Genomic DNA, 13,100 nt, shown 5'->3' with positions numbered 1-13,100 from the left:
GCAGGCTTCCTCTGTGATCTCTAGAGTGAGACTCTAGAGTGACCTGGAATCTCTGGACTCCTCCCCTCTGGTGCTGAGTGGGAGCTGGCGCGTGGGTAGGTGCGTGCAGTGTCAGGCCCCGAGCTGCTGTGAATGCCCAGCCAGCCGCCTCCTTCATCTGTCCCTGTAGTCCTTGGACTGACCCAGCATAGAACTCACTGCAGCTGGAAATGTGTATGTCGGGGGTGCTAGGACCTAAGAATAAGGAGCCCCGTGTCTCCCGGCCCCACCAGAGACAGCCCTTTGGCTGCTCCTCTGACTCTGAGGGGTTCTCATAGTCTCAGACATGGGCCCCAGGAAGTTCACCTTGTTTTCTGCACTGTGGTCACTACAGAAAACCGGAAGCATCCCTCTTCTCCAGAATGCCTGGTGTCAGTGCAGAAGGTGATGGAGGGGTCAGAGCTGGAACTGGCCAAGGTACGTGTGGACTACCAGACTGCCGGGGGTGGGAGGGTGGCACCAGAGGGGCCTGCAGGGCCTCCTCTTAACCCAGAAGAAGTGGGGGCTTTGTTTCTGGGCCTCGTGGAGGCTGGAGTCAAGTCCAGGCAGCCACCTCGCTGAGGCAGAAGCTGATGCAGCCAAGGCTCCTAGGAGCCCATCCTTGGGACAGAGAGACTTACTCAGCCACTATTATGGCACGTGGAGACCTGGCAGAGATCAGCCTCACCCACTGACAGCATATTTTTCTTTTTAGCCCAGTCCGTTTCATTCCCCTTTCTGCTTCTGTGTGCTGGTCTGTAAGGACGCCTTAAGCTTCATACCCAGGGGTCTGGGAGTCCAGGAATTGAGTTGTGCAAGAATCTGGCACCCAGCTTTTTGCTCAGTGAGCATTGATCAAGGGTTTCCTGGTGCAGTTCAGGGCAGTGGCCTGGGATGCTGAATTCTGGGAGCTTCGGAAAGGTCCCTAGAACAGAGAGGCAGCTCTGCTCAGTGACTGTGTCCTGTTTGGCTTCTAGGTGATCATGCTGCTCTTATACCATTCCTCCATAAGCTCCCAAAGCCCCAGGGACTGGGACCAGTTTGAACACAAGATCCAGGTACGCCCTCCGGCCTCCACCCCTGCAGCAGGCCTAGCCTGTGCTTCACCTCACCCCATTGGTTTTTCTTAAAACAGCATATGTTGTTCTTTTAAAAAATTAGGCTGTAGTAGTTACAGCCATTCATTATAGAGAGTCTGGAAAATGTTGAAAAGCACCAAGAAGGCAGTAACGGTTGTCAGTAACCTCTTCTCAGCGCTCTTTTCCCTGCACCCGCACCTGAAGTGGGTTCGGATGGTAGATGGGGGTTGTTCGGTCTTCATGGATGTGTTCCTGTGGTTTGCACCAGCGGCCGCTCCGTTCATTCCCGGTTCCTCTAGTGGGAAAGATGAGTGAGACCGTGTCTCCCTGACAGTGTGCTCAGGGCAGGGGCCTCTCCTCTGCCCGGTCCCTCCGTGAAGAGGAGTGGGTGCCTCTGTGTCATTGCAGAGGGACTTGACCTGGTTTCCAGGAACTACCTGCCATGTGGGTCCTGATGTTGCCCTTTTGCTTCCCACATGAGCAGCCGTCCTTTATTTCCCAGCGCAGGAGCAGCGGGTAGCGTAGTAACCGGTGAGGACGTGGCACCGCGCTAGAAATGTTGGGTCATCCCGCTTCGTGCTCACCGAGCTCACGGCCCCTCTCTGGGCTCGGATGTGGTGGCGTGGGAGGTCGGGTGGCTCCTTCCTTCCTTCCTTCCACCTTTTCTCTGCCCCAAGCTGATCACAGACCCAGTAGAAACAGATTCTACAGGATGAGACAGAGTTGGCCAGGAAAATGAGACCAATTCTCTAGCTTTGGAATTCAGACAGAGAAGGCAAGGTTTTATCGCTGAGCTGGCGGCTGAGCTTTGGATGAGCCCTGGAGGTGTTCTCGCTCAGAGAACCACAGTGAGGGTCCCTGGAAGAGGCCAGCAGAGTGAGGTATAAAATCTCCCACGGGGGAGCTCCCGTCATGGTGCAGCGGAAATGAATCTGACCAGCATCCATGCGGTCGCAGGTTCAATCCCTGGCCTCGCTCAGTGGGTTAAGGATCCTGCGTTGCCGTGGCTGTGGTGTAGGCCAGCAACTGCAGCTCTGATTCGACCTCTCGTCTGGCAACCTCCATGTGCCGTGGGTGTGGCCCTAAAAAAAAACAAAAAACTTTTCCAACTGCCTGACTTTGCTTCCCTGTCCTTGTCTCTGTGGTCAGAAGTGGAGTCAGGGCCTGGGTCTCTCTCTGGCTCCCGTGAATCTTAGCAGAGAGGAGGGCTTGGGGCAAGTAGGGTGAACATGTCTCTGCTGGGACGTTCTCGGCTGGGCCATGGGGCTTTGGGCTCTGAGAGGAGGAGCGGCTCTGGCAGGCTCCTAAGGCTGGCACTGCTGGGTGGCGCCTCTGTCCCCGGAGGCTCCCAAACGCTTAAGCCATACTTTCTCTCTCCGTGGCCCAGACTGAGTTAGCCGTCATTCTCAAGTTTGTGCTGGACCAGGAGGATGGGCTGAACCTGAACGAGGACTTAGAGAGCTTCCTGCAGAAAGGTGAGCCGGGCTGTTGCTGAGGGGCCACTCTTTTCTGAGCTGGGGACTGCTGGGATCCTGGCTTGTCAGGAAGGGCACCGGGGGTGTGCCTCCCACGGGGCACAGAGCTGGTGCTCAGAAAATGTGCCTGATGGAGGAGGTGGGTTTCTGGGCCCTGTCACCGTTATCCCCGTTCCCGTGGAGCGCCTTCTCGCGCCTGGCAGCAGCCAAGCAGGACGTTTATAAGTCATTGTGTCCGTTGTAGTTTCTTGTGACACCCTGGTCCTGCCCGCCACCCATGCACTTTTTTTATTATTATTTTTTTATTTAAACAATCATTATTCTAGGCTTAGAAGCTGGGAATGCACAGTCTTAAAAATTGTTGTGGGAGTTCCCTGGTGGCACAACAGGTTGAGGACCTGGCATTGTCACCGTTGTGGCTTGGGCCACTGATGTGCGGCAGGTTCGACCCCTGGCCTGGGAACTTCTGTGTGCTGCAGTGGCCAAAAAGAAAAGAAAACTTGTTTTTCCCTCTATGATGCTGTGTTCTCTGTGGGAAGGCAGGTATGGTAAGGAATAAAGGCTGGGACAGAGAGGTATCGAATGTCCCACATGTCACCTGGAAGCACAGTAGGAAAAGGGAGGGCTCTGCCTGTTGGGAAGGGCCGGCTGACGACACGGGGTGTAGGGCGCAGGTCTAGGCAAGTTCTCTTCCAGTCGCTGAATTTGCTGTTCCTCGTGTTCAGGTTCCTTGCGAGCCCTTCAGGTGGAGATGTTGCAGATGTGTCTAGAATGCAGGAGAGGCCTCGCGGCCAGGCTGCGGCCTTGCAGGTCCACGGGTGGATGGCCATTGAAGCCTTGGGCGTCGTGGTTGGAGCACGGGGCCCCGCCAGCGCTCCGGGGCTTGGAGACGGGTGGGAGGGGAGGAGCAGGCGAGGGAGGCGGAGGCTGGTGTTAAGAGGTAGGGGGCTGCGGGACGGGGGCAGTGCCAGGTTTCAGCATGGCGGGGTCAGCAAGGAGGCCAGTGCTGAGAGCTCGTGGGGATGAGGGGAGTTGTGTTTGGGGTGGCCTGAGGGAAAGGTGTGAGCACATGATCTGGTCACTGAGCACAGAGGATACTGTCCCTCTGCTGCGCTCTCTGGCCACTGATGGGCTGTACGAGTGGAAGCCCTTGCTTGCTGTGGCTCCCCACACCCGGACCCCAGGCTTCAGGGTCCGCCCGGCGTCCTCCCTCTGTAGCTCACGCGTGTCTGGCTTCATTCCCAGTGAGGCGTGTTCTCAGGTCTCATAAAGCTGCAAGTCTGATCGTCCTCTTAGCAGCCTCTCTGTGGTTCGTGTGCTCTTTCCTCTCCAGCTCCGGTCCCTACCCCCTGTTCCAGCACCGTCTCTGAAGAGCTCTCCCCACCCACCCACCACGCCAGGAGGGAGGTTCGCTTCCTAGAACTGCAGAAAGTTGCCTCTTCCAGTGGAAACAAGTATGTGCTGGGCTTCCTGTCCGGGCTGGGCCTCCGCATCCAGGCTCCAGGTCCCTGTGTCCGAAGGCTGAGCTCTCGCCCCGCCCTGCGGTCAGCAGAGCTCGGGCACCCGTGCATCCCGGGCCCCTGCCCCAGTTCTGGCGGGGGACTGGTGGGTCTGGCCTGGGCAGAGGGCCTCTCAGAGGCTCTTCCTGCTTATGGAGTCCCTTGCTTCCTTGGAGACCGTGCCAAAGTCCCTGCACAGGCAAAGAGAATGCCCTTCTTTTTGGGCGCCCTTGCAGCATGTGGAAGTTCCCAGGCCGAAGGTCGACCCCGTGCCACAGGTCACACCGGTACCACGGGAACTTCATAGAATGCACGTCTGCTTTGGCGGTGGAGGGGAGGGTAAGGGGATAGAAAGGAGAAAGGAGAGTTTTCTCAGAGTCATGGCACGAGGCGGGAGGTGGCACTGTGGACAGAAGCCACGCGCTCGGGCCTGGCGGCCGGGGCTCACATCCGTGGAGCCCGGCTGTGTGTCGCTGCCTGTTGGCGGTCACGTCAGCGCCCCCGTCTTGGGCTCTCACGTTGGCTTCTGGGTCGTCTCCTCCTGCAGCTTCCTCTCAGGTTCTCCAGCCTCCCCCATGGGTGACATCCTGCAGACGCCGCAGTTCCAGATGAGGCGGCTGAAGAAGCAGCTCGCGGACGAGAGGAACAACCGGGACGAGCTGGAGCTGGAGCTGGCTGAGAACCGCAAGCTCCTCACGGAGAAGGGTGGGTGCCCGGGCTGGCTGGTGGCTGGGTGAGAAGGGGCGGCATCTGGGAGTTCTGTCCGGGGACCTGCGGGGCTGGTCTGCGGCGTGGCCCTCTGCCGGCGCCTGAGCCTGGAGCTCAGCCCTGGGCCTGTCGAGCTGACCGCCTGGAAGCAGGCCCTGTCCTCGCCGGCCTCCCTGCTTTCCCTGGGGTTGGGTGCCTGTTGCCTCCCTCTCCCTTCGTCCTGTGCGGACGGACTCTCCTGTCCCCTCCCGTCCTCCGGGCAGATGCACAGATAGCCGTGATGCAGCAGCGCATCGACCGCCTGGCTCTGCTGAACGAGAAGCAGGCGGCCAGTCCGCTGGAGGCCGGAGAGCTCGAGGAGCTCCGTAGCAAGAATGAGAGGTACGGTTCTCCCTGCCGCCCCCTGCCGCCGGGGCAGGGGTGCGCTCTTCTCACCGCCCCCCTCCCTCGCAGCCTCACCATCCGGCTCCATGAAACGCTGAAGCAGTGCCAGGACCTGAAGACAGAGAAGGGCCAGATGGATCGCAAAATTAACCAGCTTTCTGAGGAGAACGGGGACCTTTCCTTTAAGGTCAGCAGTGGCCGGTCTGGTGCCCTCCTGCAAGCCCCTTGGGCTGAGTTAGTCTGGACGGTTCCCCAAAGCGGGTGGAGGAGAGTCCTCCTGCTGTCACGGACCGGCCGAGGCCCCTGAGGTTTGCCTTGTGGTCCTGAGTTGGAGGTGTGGTTAGTTGTGATTCGGTCGAGGAGGGCTGGAAGGATGCTGGGAGCCATCCAGCCCCGGACATCAGTGGGCGTCAGCAGTGGTGTTGGCAGTTTTTCCCCTGGGTGACGGGGGTTCCCTCTCGTCTCTCTCAGCTGCGGGAGTTTGCCAGTCACCTGCAGCAGCTCCAGGGGGCTCTCAATGACCTGACGGACGAGCACAGCAAGGCCTCTCGGGAGTGGGTGGAGAAGCAGGCCCAGCTGGAGAAGGAGCTCGGCGCAGCTCTGCAGGACAAGGTAACCCTGCCTTCGGGAGTCAGGGCCACCATCTGAGCCACGCTCGGAGCCGGTTCCGTGTACGCTCTACCGCGTGGGGCCTTTGGGGACTACCCTGCCCTCGCTTTGGGGCTTGGTAGCGTGCTCTAGTGGCCTCAGGCTGGTCCACCCGCAAGTCTTGTTTTGTCCGCTGTTCACAAGGTAAGACCTTGCACAAGTTTCTTGCCCTCTTTCTCTCTAAGCACCTTTCCCTAAAATGGGAAAAAGCCTGGGCAGCTTCCTCGGTGTCCGTGGTAAGCCAGTGCATACGAGCACTTGATGCGCATTGCCCGCTGGTGCGCCTTCAGTGACTTCGCTGTGGTTATTTTTGCTGTGAAGAGCTCAGCTCTGCCGCTCACTAAGAACCACGTAGCCCTGGGGCAGGGCCCCTAACATCCGGCTTCAGATGCTTTCTCTGTAAAGAAGGGCTTGTAGTTGCTACCTCCCAAGTCCGATGGATGGCTTAGGACGTCAGAGACGCAGCCAGCACGGGGCCTGGTCATTGTAGACGCTTAGTGACCAGTGGGACAAAGGGGATGGGGTTGCTGTGGCCGTGCTGCCGTTGATGCTCAGATGGTCAGGATGTTTTGAAGCTGGTGGGGGTTTGGATACTCTGAGAGCCAGAGCGTGGCGGAGGAAGGGTGTACAGTGAGGACATTTGAAATAAACTCGGCAGCCTTGGAGAAGAAGCAGCAGCAGGTCATCTGACTTAATCCTCCTCTGGCACCAGGACTGGGAAGTCGGGTCTCCCGTGGACCTAGATCCTTGCTTTCTGCCCGTTCCCCCGGGTGAGGGCCAGAGGTGGTCCTGGTAGCCAGGCGATAGGGTCCCAGATTCTATTGCTGTTCTTGGGGCTTGTGTGCTCGTCTGCCGCTTCTTGCACGTCTATTCACACGGGGGCTCTTGTTTACTCCCAGAAATGCCTCGAGGAGAAGAATGAAATCCTTCAGGGAAAACTCTCACAGCTGGAAGAACATTTGGCCCAGTTGCGGGAGAACCCACCCCGGGAGAAGGGTGAGGTGCTGGGCGACATCTTGCAGGTAGGGTGAGGGGGTCTGTGTGCTGGGGTGCACGTGGGGGTGTCTTTGTGCTGGGGTGCAGGCGGGGGCTCTGTGCTGGGGTGCATGTGGGGTGTCTTTGTGCTGGGGTGCAGGTGGGGGCTCTTTGTGCTGGGGTGCATGTGGGGGTGTCTTTGTGCTGGGATGCAGGCGGGGGGCTGTGTGTGCTGAGGTGCATGTGGGGGCATCTTTGTGCTGGGGTGCAGGCGGGGGCTCTGCTGGGGTGCTGTGGAGCCATGTTCATCATGTTCAGGTTCCTGGACCATCTCAGTCCCCAGAGGGGCCAAGGGGACTGAGGAGTCATGCTGATGCCCACTTGTCTCTTTATCTCACCAGCTGGAAACTCTCAAGCAAGAGGCAGCCACTCTGGCTGCAGATAACACTCAGCTCCAGGCCAGGGTGGAGGCGCTGGAGACCGAGCGGAGCCAGCGGGAGGCCAAGCTACTTGCTGAGCGGAGCCACTTTGAGGAGGAGAAGCAGCAGCTGGCCGGCCTGATTGCCGAGCTCCAGGGCTCCCTGTCCAGCCTCAGCCGGGCCAAGGAGGAACTGGAGGAGACGTCTCAGGCGCAGGGGGCCCGGCTGTCTGCCCAGGCGGCCGCGCTGACCTCTGAGCTCGAGGCCCTCAACGCTGCCCTCCAGCAGCGGGATCAGGAGCTGGCCAGCCTGAAGCAGCAGGCCCAGACAGAGCAGGCGCAGCTGGCACACTCCCTCCAGCAGCAGGAGCAGGCCTCGCAGGGCCTCCGCCAGCAGGTGGAGCAGCTGAGCAGCAGCCTGAAGCAGAAGGAGCGGCAGTGGGAGGAGGCTGCTAAGGAGCAGGAGGCCGCCCGGCGAGAGCACGCCCAACAACTGGCCGCCGTGGCCGAGGAGCGGGCCGCAGCCCGCCAGCAGCTGGAGGCGCTGGAGAAGGAGAAGGCTGCTGCGCTGGAGGTCCTGCAGCAGCAGCTTCAGGTTGCCAGTGAGGCCCGAGACGGCGCCCAGACCTCGGTGGCACAGGCCCAGCGGGAGAAGGCCGAGCTGAGCCAGAAGGTGGAGGAGCTCCACGCCTGCGTGGAGGCGGCCCGCCAGGAGCAGTGTGAGGCCCAGGCCCAGGTGGCGGAACTGAAGGCCCAGCTGAGGTCTGAGCAGCAGAAAGCGACTGAGAACGAGAAGATGGTCCAGGAGCAGGTCCGGGCCCTCGAGGAGTCCTTGAAGGTCAGCCAGGGCCGCCTGGAGGAGGAGACGCGCAGGGCCGCGGGCGCCCTGGAGGAGCAGCAGCGCTGTATCTGCAGGCTGGAGGCCGAGACCCGGAGCCTGGCCGAGCAGCGCAAGCAGGAACAGAAGGAGCTGGAAGAAGAGAAGGCTGGGCGCAAGGGGCTGGAGGCCCGATTGCAACAGCTCGGGGAGGCCCATCAGGCCAAGACAGAAGCCCTGCGGCAGGAGCTGGCCGAGGCCCTGGCCTCCCGGCGCGAGGCTGAGAGCGAGTGTGAGCAGCTCGCCAAGGAGGTGGCTACCTGGCGGGAGCGCTACGAGGACAGCCAGCAGGAGGAGGCGCAGTACGGCGCCATGGTCCAGGAACAGCTGCTGACTCTGAAGGAGGAGTGCGAGAAGGCCCGCCAGGAGCTGCAGGAGGCCAAGGAGAAGGTGGCAGGGATCGAGGCCCACAGCGAGCTCCAGATAAGCCGCCAGCAGAGCGAGCTCGCTCAGCTCCACGCCAGCCTGGCCAGGGCTCTGCAGCAGGTCCAGGAGAAGGAGGCCCGGGCCCAGAAGCTCGCAGACGACCTCTCCGCTCTGCAGGAGAAGATGGCGGCCACCAGCAAGGAGGTGGCCCGCCTGGAGGCCTTGGTGCGCAAGGCAGGCGAGCAGCAGGAGCCGGCCTCGCGGGAGCTGCTCCAGGAGCCGCCCAGGGCAGGGGACAGAGAGTCAGAGTGGCTGGAAGAGCAGAAGGGCCGCCCCTTCTGCAGCACGCAGGCGGCCCTGCAGGCCATGGAGCGAGAGGCAGAGCAGATGGGCAGCGAGCTGGAGAGGCTGCGGGCTGCGCTGATGGAGAGCCAGGGGCAGCAGCAGGAGGAGCGTGGGCAGCAGGAGAGGGAGGTGGCGCGGCTGACCCAGGAGCGGGGCCGGGCTCAGGCCGACCTTGCCCTGGAGAAGGCCGCCAAGGCGGAGCTTGAGATGCGGCTGCAGAACGCCCTCAATGAGCAGCGGGTGGAGTTTGCCGCCCTGCAGGAGGCACTGGCCCACGCCCTGAGGGAAAAGGAAGGCAAGGACCAGGAGCTGGCCCAGCTTCGCGAGCAGGAGGCGGCCCAGGGGGCAGCGCTGAAGGACCTTCGGCAAACCGTGGAGCACCTGAGGGAACAGCTGGCCGAGAAACAGGAGGCGCCCCCGCAGTGTCCAGGGACCGCCGGCCGAGAAAATGCTCCTGGGTTGGGAGCCCAGTCCGAGGCCACTGGAAAGACCGAGCAAAAAGGCCCTGAGCTGGAGGTCCTGCGGGCAGAGGTGGGCAGCCTGGAGCAGCAGGTCCGCAAGCATCAGGAGAAGGCCTCCAGCCTGGAGCGCAGCCTTGAGGCCGAGCGCGCCTCCCACGCCGAGCGGGCCAGCGCTCTGGAGACGCTGCGGGGCCAGTTGGAGCAGAAGGCCCAGGAGCTGGGGAGCACTCAGGACGCCTTAGCCTCAGCCCAGAGGGAGCTGGCCGCCCTCTGCGCCAAGGCCCAGGAGCACAGCACGGCCGAGGAGGAGTGGAAGGCCCAGGTCACGCGGGGCCAGCAGGAGGCCGAGCGGAAGAGCAGCCTCATCAGCAGCCTGGAGGAGGAGGTGTCCATCCTGAACCGCCAAGTGCTGGAGAAGGAGGGCGAGAGCAAGGAGTTGAAGCGGCTGGTTGCCGCCGAGTCGGAGAAGAGCCAGAAGCTTGAGGAGAGGCTGCGCCTGCTCCAGGCGGAGACAGCCAGCAGCAGCGCCAGGGCTGCGGAACGAAGCTCGGCTCTGCGGGAGGAGGTGCAGACCCTCCGGGAGGAGGCAGAGAAGCAGCGGGTGGCTTCCGAGAGCCTGCGGCAGGAGCTGGCCTCGCAGGCAGAGCGAGCGGAAGAGCTGGGGCAAGAGTTAAAGGCCTGGCAGGAGAAGTTCTTCCAGAAGGAGCAGGCCCTCTCCGCCCTGCAGCTCGAGCACACCAGCACGCAGGCCCTGCTGAGCGAGCTGCTGCCCGCCAAGCACCTGTGCCAGCAGCTGCAGGCCGAGCAGGCAGCCGCTGAGAAACGCCATCGGGAGGAGCTGGAGCAGAGCAAGCAGGCCGCCGGGGGGCTGCGGGCGGAGCTGATGCGGGCTCAGCGCGAGCTTGGGGAGCTGGTGCCCTTGCGGCAGAAGGTGGCAGAGCAGGAGCGAGCGGCCCAGCAGCTGCGGGCAGAGAAGGCCAGCTACGCGGAGCAGCTGAGCATGCTGAAGAAGGCTCACGGCCTGCTGGCGGAAGAGAACCGGGGGCTGGGCGAGCGGGCCAGCCTCGGCCGGCAGTTTCTGGAAGTGGAGCTGGACCAGGCCCGGGAGAAGTATGGTCAAGAGCTGGCCGCTGTGCGTGCTGACGCTGAGACCCGTCTGGCTGAGATGCAGCGCGAAGCGCAGAGCACTGCCCGGGAGCTGGAGGTGATGACTGCCAAGTACGAGGGTGCCAAGGTCAAGGTCCTGGAGGAGAGGCAGCGTTTCCAGGAGGAGAGGCAGAAACTCACTGCCCAGGTGAGGCCCCCGGCTCAGCTGCACCCGCAGAGAGCAGCGCGGAGAGGGGGAGTTGGTCCCTCTGCGCCCCTGGGCCTCCGGTGCTCTCGTTAGCGCGAGCGCCTCGTCCCCCCTCACCGGGGGAGAAGCCCGTGCCCTCCGTTGTCCTGCAGAATGTAGCCGTAGCTCCCCTTCCCGAGAGCTCTGCCCCTGCGGAGTCAGGATGTGAAGGAGGTGCAGGCCACCAGCCCATTGAGGCCACGAGGAGGCACCTGCACTGGAGGCCCCACGAGCCGCTGGGGGCTGGACTGAGCCACGATGACATTTCAGAAATTCCTAAGTTCTGGTTCCTTGGGGGAAAGATGAGAGCCTCGGTGAGGCCGGCCTGGCAGCAGGGCCGGTGCCTCTCTGGCCCCCATCTCACTGTCTCCGTTGCTCCTCCCCGCGCACAGGTGGAGCAGCTAGAGGTATTTCAGAGGGAGCAGACTAAGCAGGTAATGCCTGAGGTCCTGGCTAAGTGCTGGCTGCTTAAGCGGTGACAGTCTCGGTGCATGCCCCCGGCTGCAGCTTGCCTCCGCCGGCTCCTGCTGTGAACTGTTTGTGAAGGGGGCAGGGTCAAGCCGTGGAACCAGGCCCAGGCGGCCCCGGAGTGCGGTGCGGGCCCTCTCTCGGGCCCCAGCGCACCCATCCCAGGTCGGCCTCCCCACCCTTCTGTATCTCCATCTGCCTGTCGGGGACCGGGGGCAGGGTCGGTGTCATCTCTCCCATGTCGGGACCGGTGACAGGCCTTGGGCTTCCCAAATCTGCGCGTGCTGCCTCGAGCTTGGGTGCTCAGCTGCAGGGACGCACACGGGATCCCACAGAAGCCAGAGAGGCGACGTGCGGGGTGGGCCCTGGAGCTCAGGGGGCTGTGAGCTCGGTCTCTGGGGTCGTCCCCTGAGCAGGAAATGGAGGTGTCAGGAGCCCTGGCCACCTTGCTCTCCCAGGGTCTCTCTGTGCCGCCCTAGACGTCCAGGCTGTTGAGCTGGTATTTAGGGGGGAGCACCTGCCTCCACCCCCTCCCAGCCTGTGGCCTCGGGCCTGCTGAGGAGGGGGGCCTCCCCTCCTCCCGTGCCCCCACCCCGAGGAGCCTGAGAGCCTGAGACGAGGGGAAGTCCGACCAAACAGCAAACAGTTAGCAGTGGAGCCCGTGCCTGCCTCTGCTGATGGCGCTTGAGCTCCTGGAGGGCCCGGAGGAGCCAGGAGTGTTTGTGGCCGTCTCGCTCCCTCCCGTCGCTTTCCTCCCTCGGGGTGCTGCCCTTGCTCTCGTCTCCCAGCAGCCTGACCTCGTGTTCACTGCTGCCGTGCTGCTCACACCAACCTTAACGGCTGCTGGGTAGTGGGAAGGGATCTGCGAGTCTGGGCTTTTGCTTTGGCAGTTTCTGGAAGGGGGAGGAATGGGCATTCTTCGGGTGTGTCCGCTGGAGTTCCAGACTGCGTCCCCTGTGCCCAGGTGGCTTGGGGCTGGGTTCCGGGCACCGGGAGGCTGGTGGTGAGGTGTCAGCTCTCGAATCTCTGGCAGCTGCAGGGGTCCGGCAGGCCTCTGTCTGCTGGCGGGCATGCAGGCGAGCTGGGGCAGGTGGCTCTGGCAGCTTTTGCTTATGGGTCACCTCACTTGGGTCCTGCCAGCCAGCCTGGGGTGCAGGCCTTTCCCTAGTGGGAGGCCAGAGAAAGGACCCGAGTTTCTTCTTTCAGGAGCACTGGGGACGGGTCTGGGGCAACCCCATAACGTGTCTGGACGTGCAGGGGAGGCCCCCTGAGTCTTGTCTTCCCCTCCCCGCCCAGGTGGAAGAACTGAGTAAGAAGCTAGCGGACCATGACCACGCCAGCAAGGTGCAGCAGCAGAAGCTGAAGGTGGGGCTGCTGGGGCTGGGCCTGCCCTCGGCCTGCCTGGGCCGGGTCGGGGAGGGGAGGTGCTCGCTAAGGCCTGGCAGCCTGTGCCCCTGGGCGCTCTCGAGGGAAGACTGGCGTGGCTCCCAACCCCAGACCTTCACTGTCCGCTGCAGTAGCCACTAGCCCAGGTAGTTATTTTAGTTAAATACGAAGTTCAGTTCCTTGGCCACACTGGCCACACTGGCTGCTGCTTGGTAGCCAGGCGTGGCTAGTGGCCGCCCTACTGGGCAGGGCAGGTGCAGGCATTTCTGTCATGGCAGAGAGTTCACTTGCCTCGTGCTGATCTAGACGGTTGAACCTCAGGGAGCAACAGTGGCAGTGACAGGTCAGGTTACAATGCAATTTAATGTTCTTAATGCTTTCAATGATGTTGCCTTCTTTGGTTTAATAATTGCTTTTTTGCAGCACCAGGCTTCACAGCTCTTAGTTAGGTGCAAAGGAATTTGGCACCAGCGGCCCTAATCAGCCTTTCTGGTGTTTCCAGGCTCAGGGAGGTGAGAGCCAGCAAGAGGTCCAGCGCCTCCAGGCCCAGCTGAGCGAGCTGCAGGCCCAGCTGAGCCAGAAAGAGCAGGCGGCCGAGCACTACAAGCTGCAGGTGAGGGCCTGCCTGCCCGCCTGCCTGCGCAGCCACCCTGCCGCCAC

General features: G+C 62.3%; 1 protein-coding gene across 36 annotated transcripts in view; it reads left to right on the top strand.

Annotated features, from left to right (window-relative positions):
* NUMA1 (nuclear mitotic apparatus protein 1) overlaps positions 1–13,100 on the top strand; it is a 70,918-nt gene that overhangs the window by 52,335 nt on the left and 5,483 nt on the right. For 18 of the 36 annotated variants that reach the window (XM_084975046.1, XM_084975025.1, XM_005653665.4 and 15 more), the window contains 13 exons: positions 374–456; positions 996–1,076; positions 2,485–2,572; positions 3,906–4,026; positions 4,619–4,776; positions 5,043–5,160; positions 5,233–5,350; positions 5,635–5,775; positions 6,711–6,833; positions 7,188–10,547; positions 10,979–11,020; positions 12,351–12,419; positions 12,943–13,053. In XM_084975046.1, coding sequence (XP_084831172.1) covers positions 427–456; positions 996–1,076; positions 2,485–2,572; positions 3,906–4,026; positions 4,619–4,776; positions 5,043–5,160; positions 5,233–5,350; positions 5,635–5,775; positions 6,711–6,833; positions 7,188–10,547; positions 10,979–11,020; positions 12,351–12,419; positions 12,943–13,053 — 4,560 coding nt within the window. In that variant the 5' untranslated portion in view covers positions 374–426. The remainder of the gene's footprint in view (positions 1–373; positions 457–995; positions 1,077–2,484; positions 2,573–3,905; positions 4,027–4,618; positions 4,777–5,042; positions 5,161–5,232; positions 5,351–5,634; positions 5,776–6,710; positions 6,834–7,187; positions 10,548–10,978; positions 11,021–12,350; positions 12,420–12,942; positions 13,054–13,100) is intronic. The other 18 variants (XM_084975048.1, XM_084975047.1, XM_084975040.1 and 15 more) reach the window with 1 other exon arrangement.

The sequence above is a fragment of the Sus scrofa genome, chromosome 9 (genome assembly GCF_054392235.1).
Source record: "Sus scrofa isolate SSC_HxYL_T2T_F1_AM1 chromosome 9, Sscrofa_HxYL_maternal_Yorkshire_Landrace_v2.0, whole genome shotgun sequence".
Classification (NCBI taxonomy): Eukaryota; Metazoa; Chordata; class Mammalia; order Artiodactyla; family Suidae; genus Sus; species Sus scrofa.
This window is presented reverse-complemented; position numbering and strand designations above follow the sequence as displayed.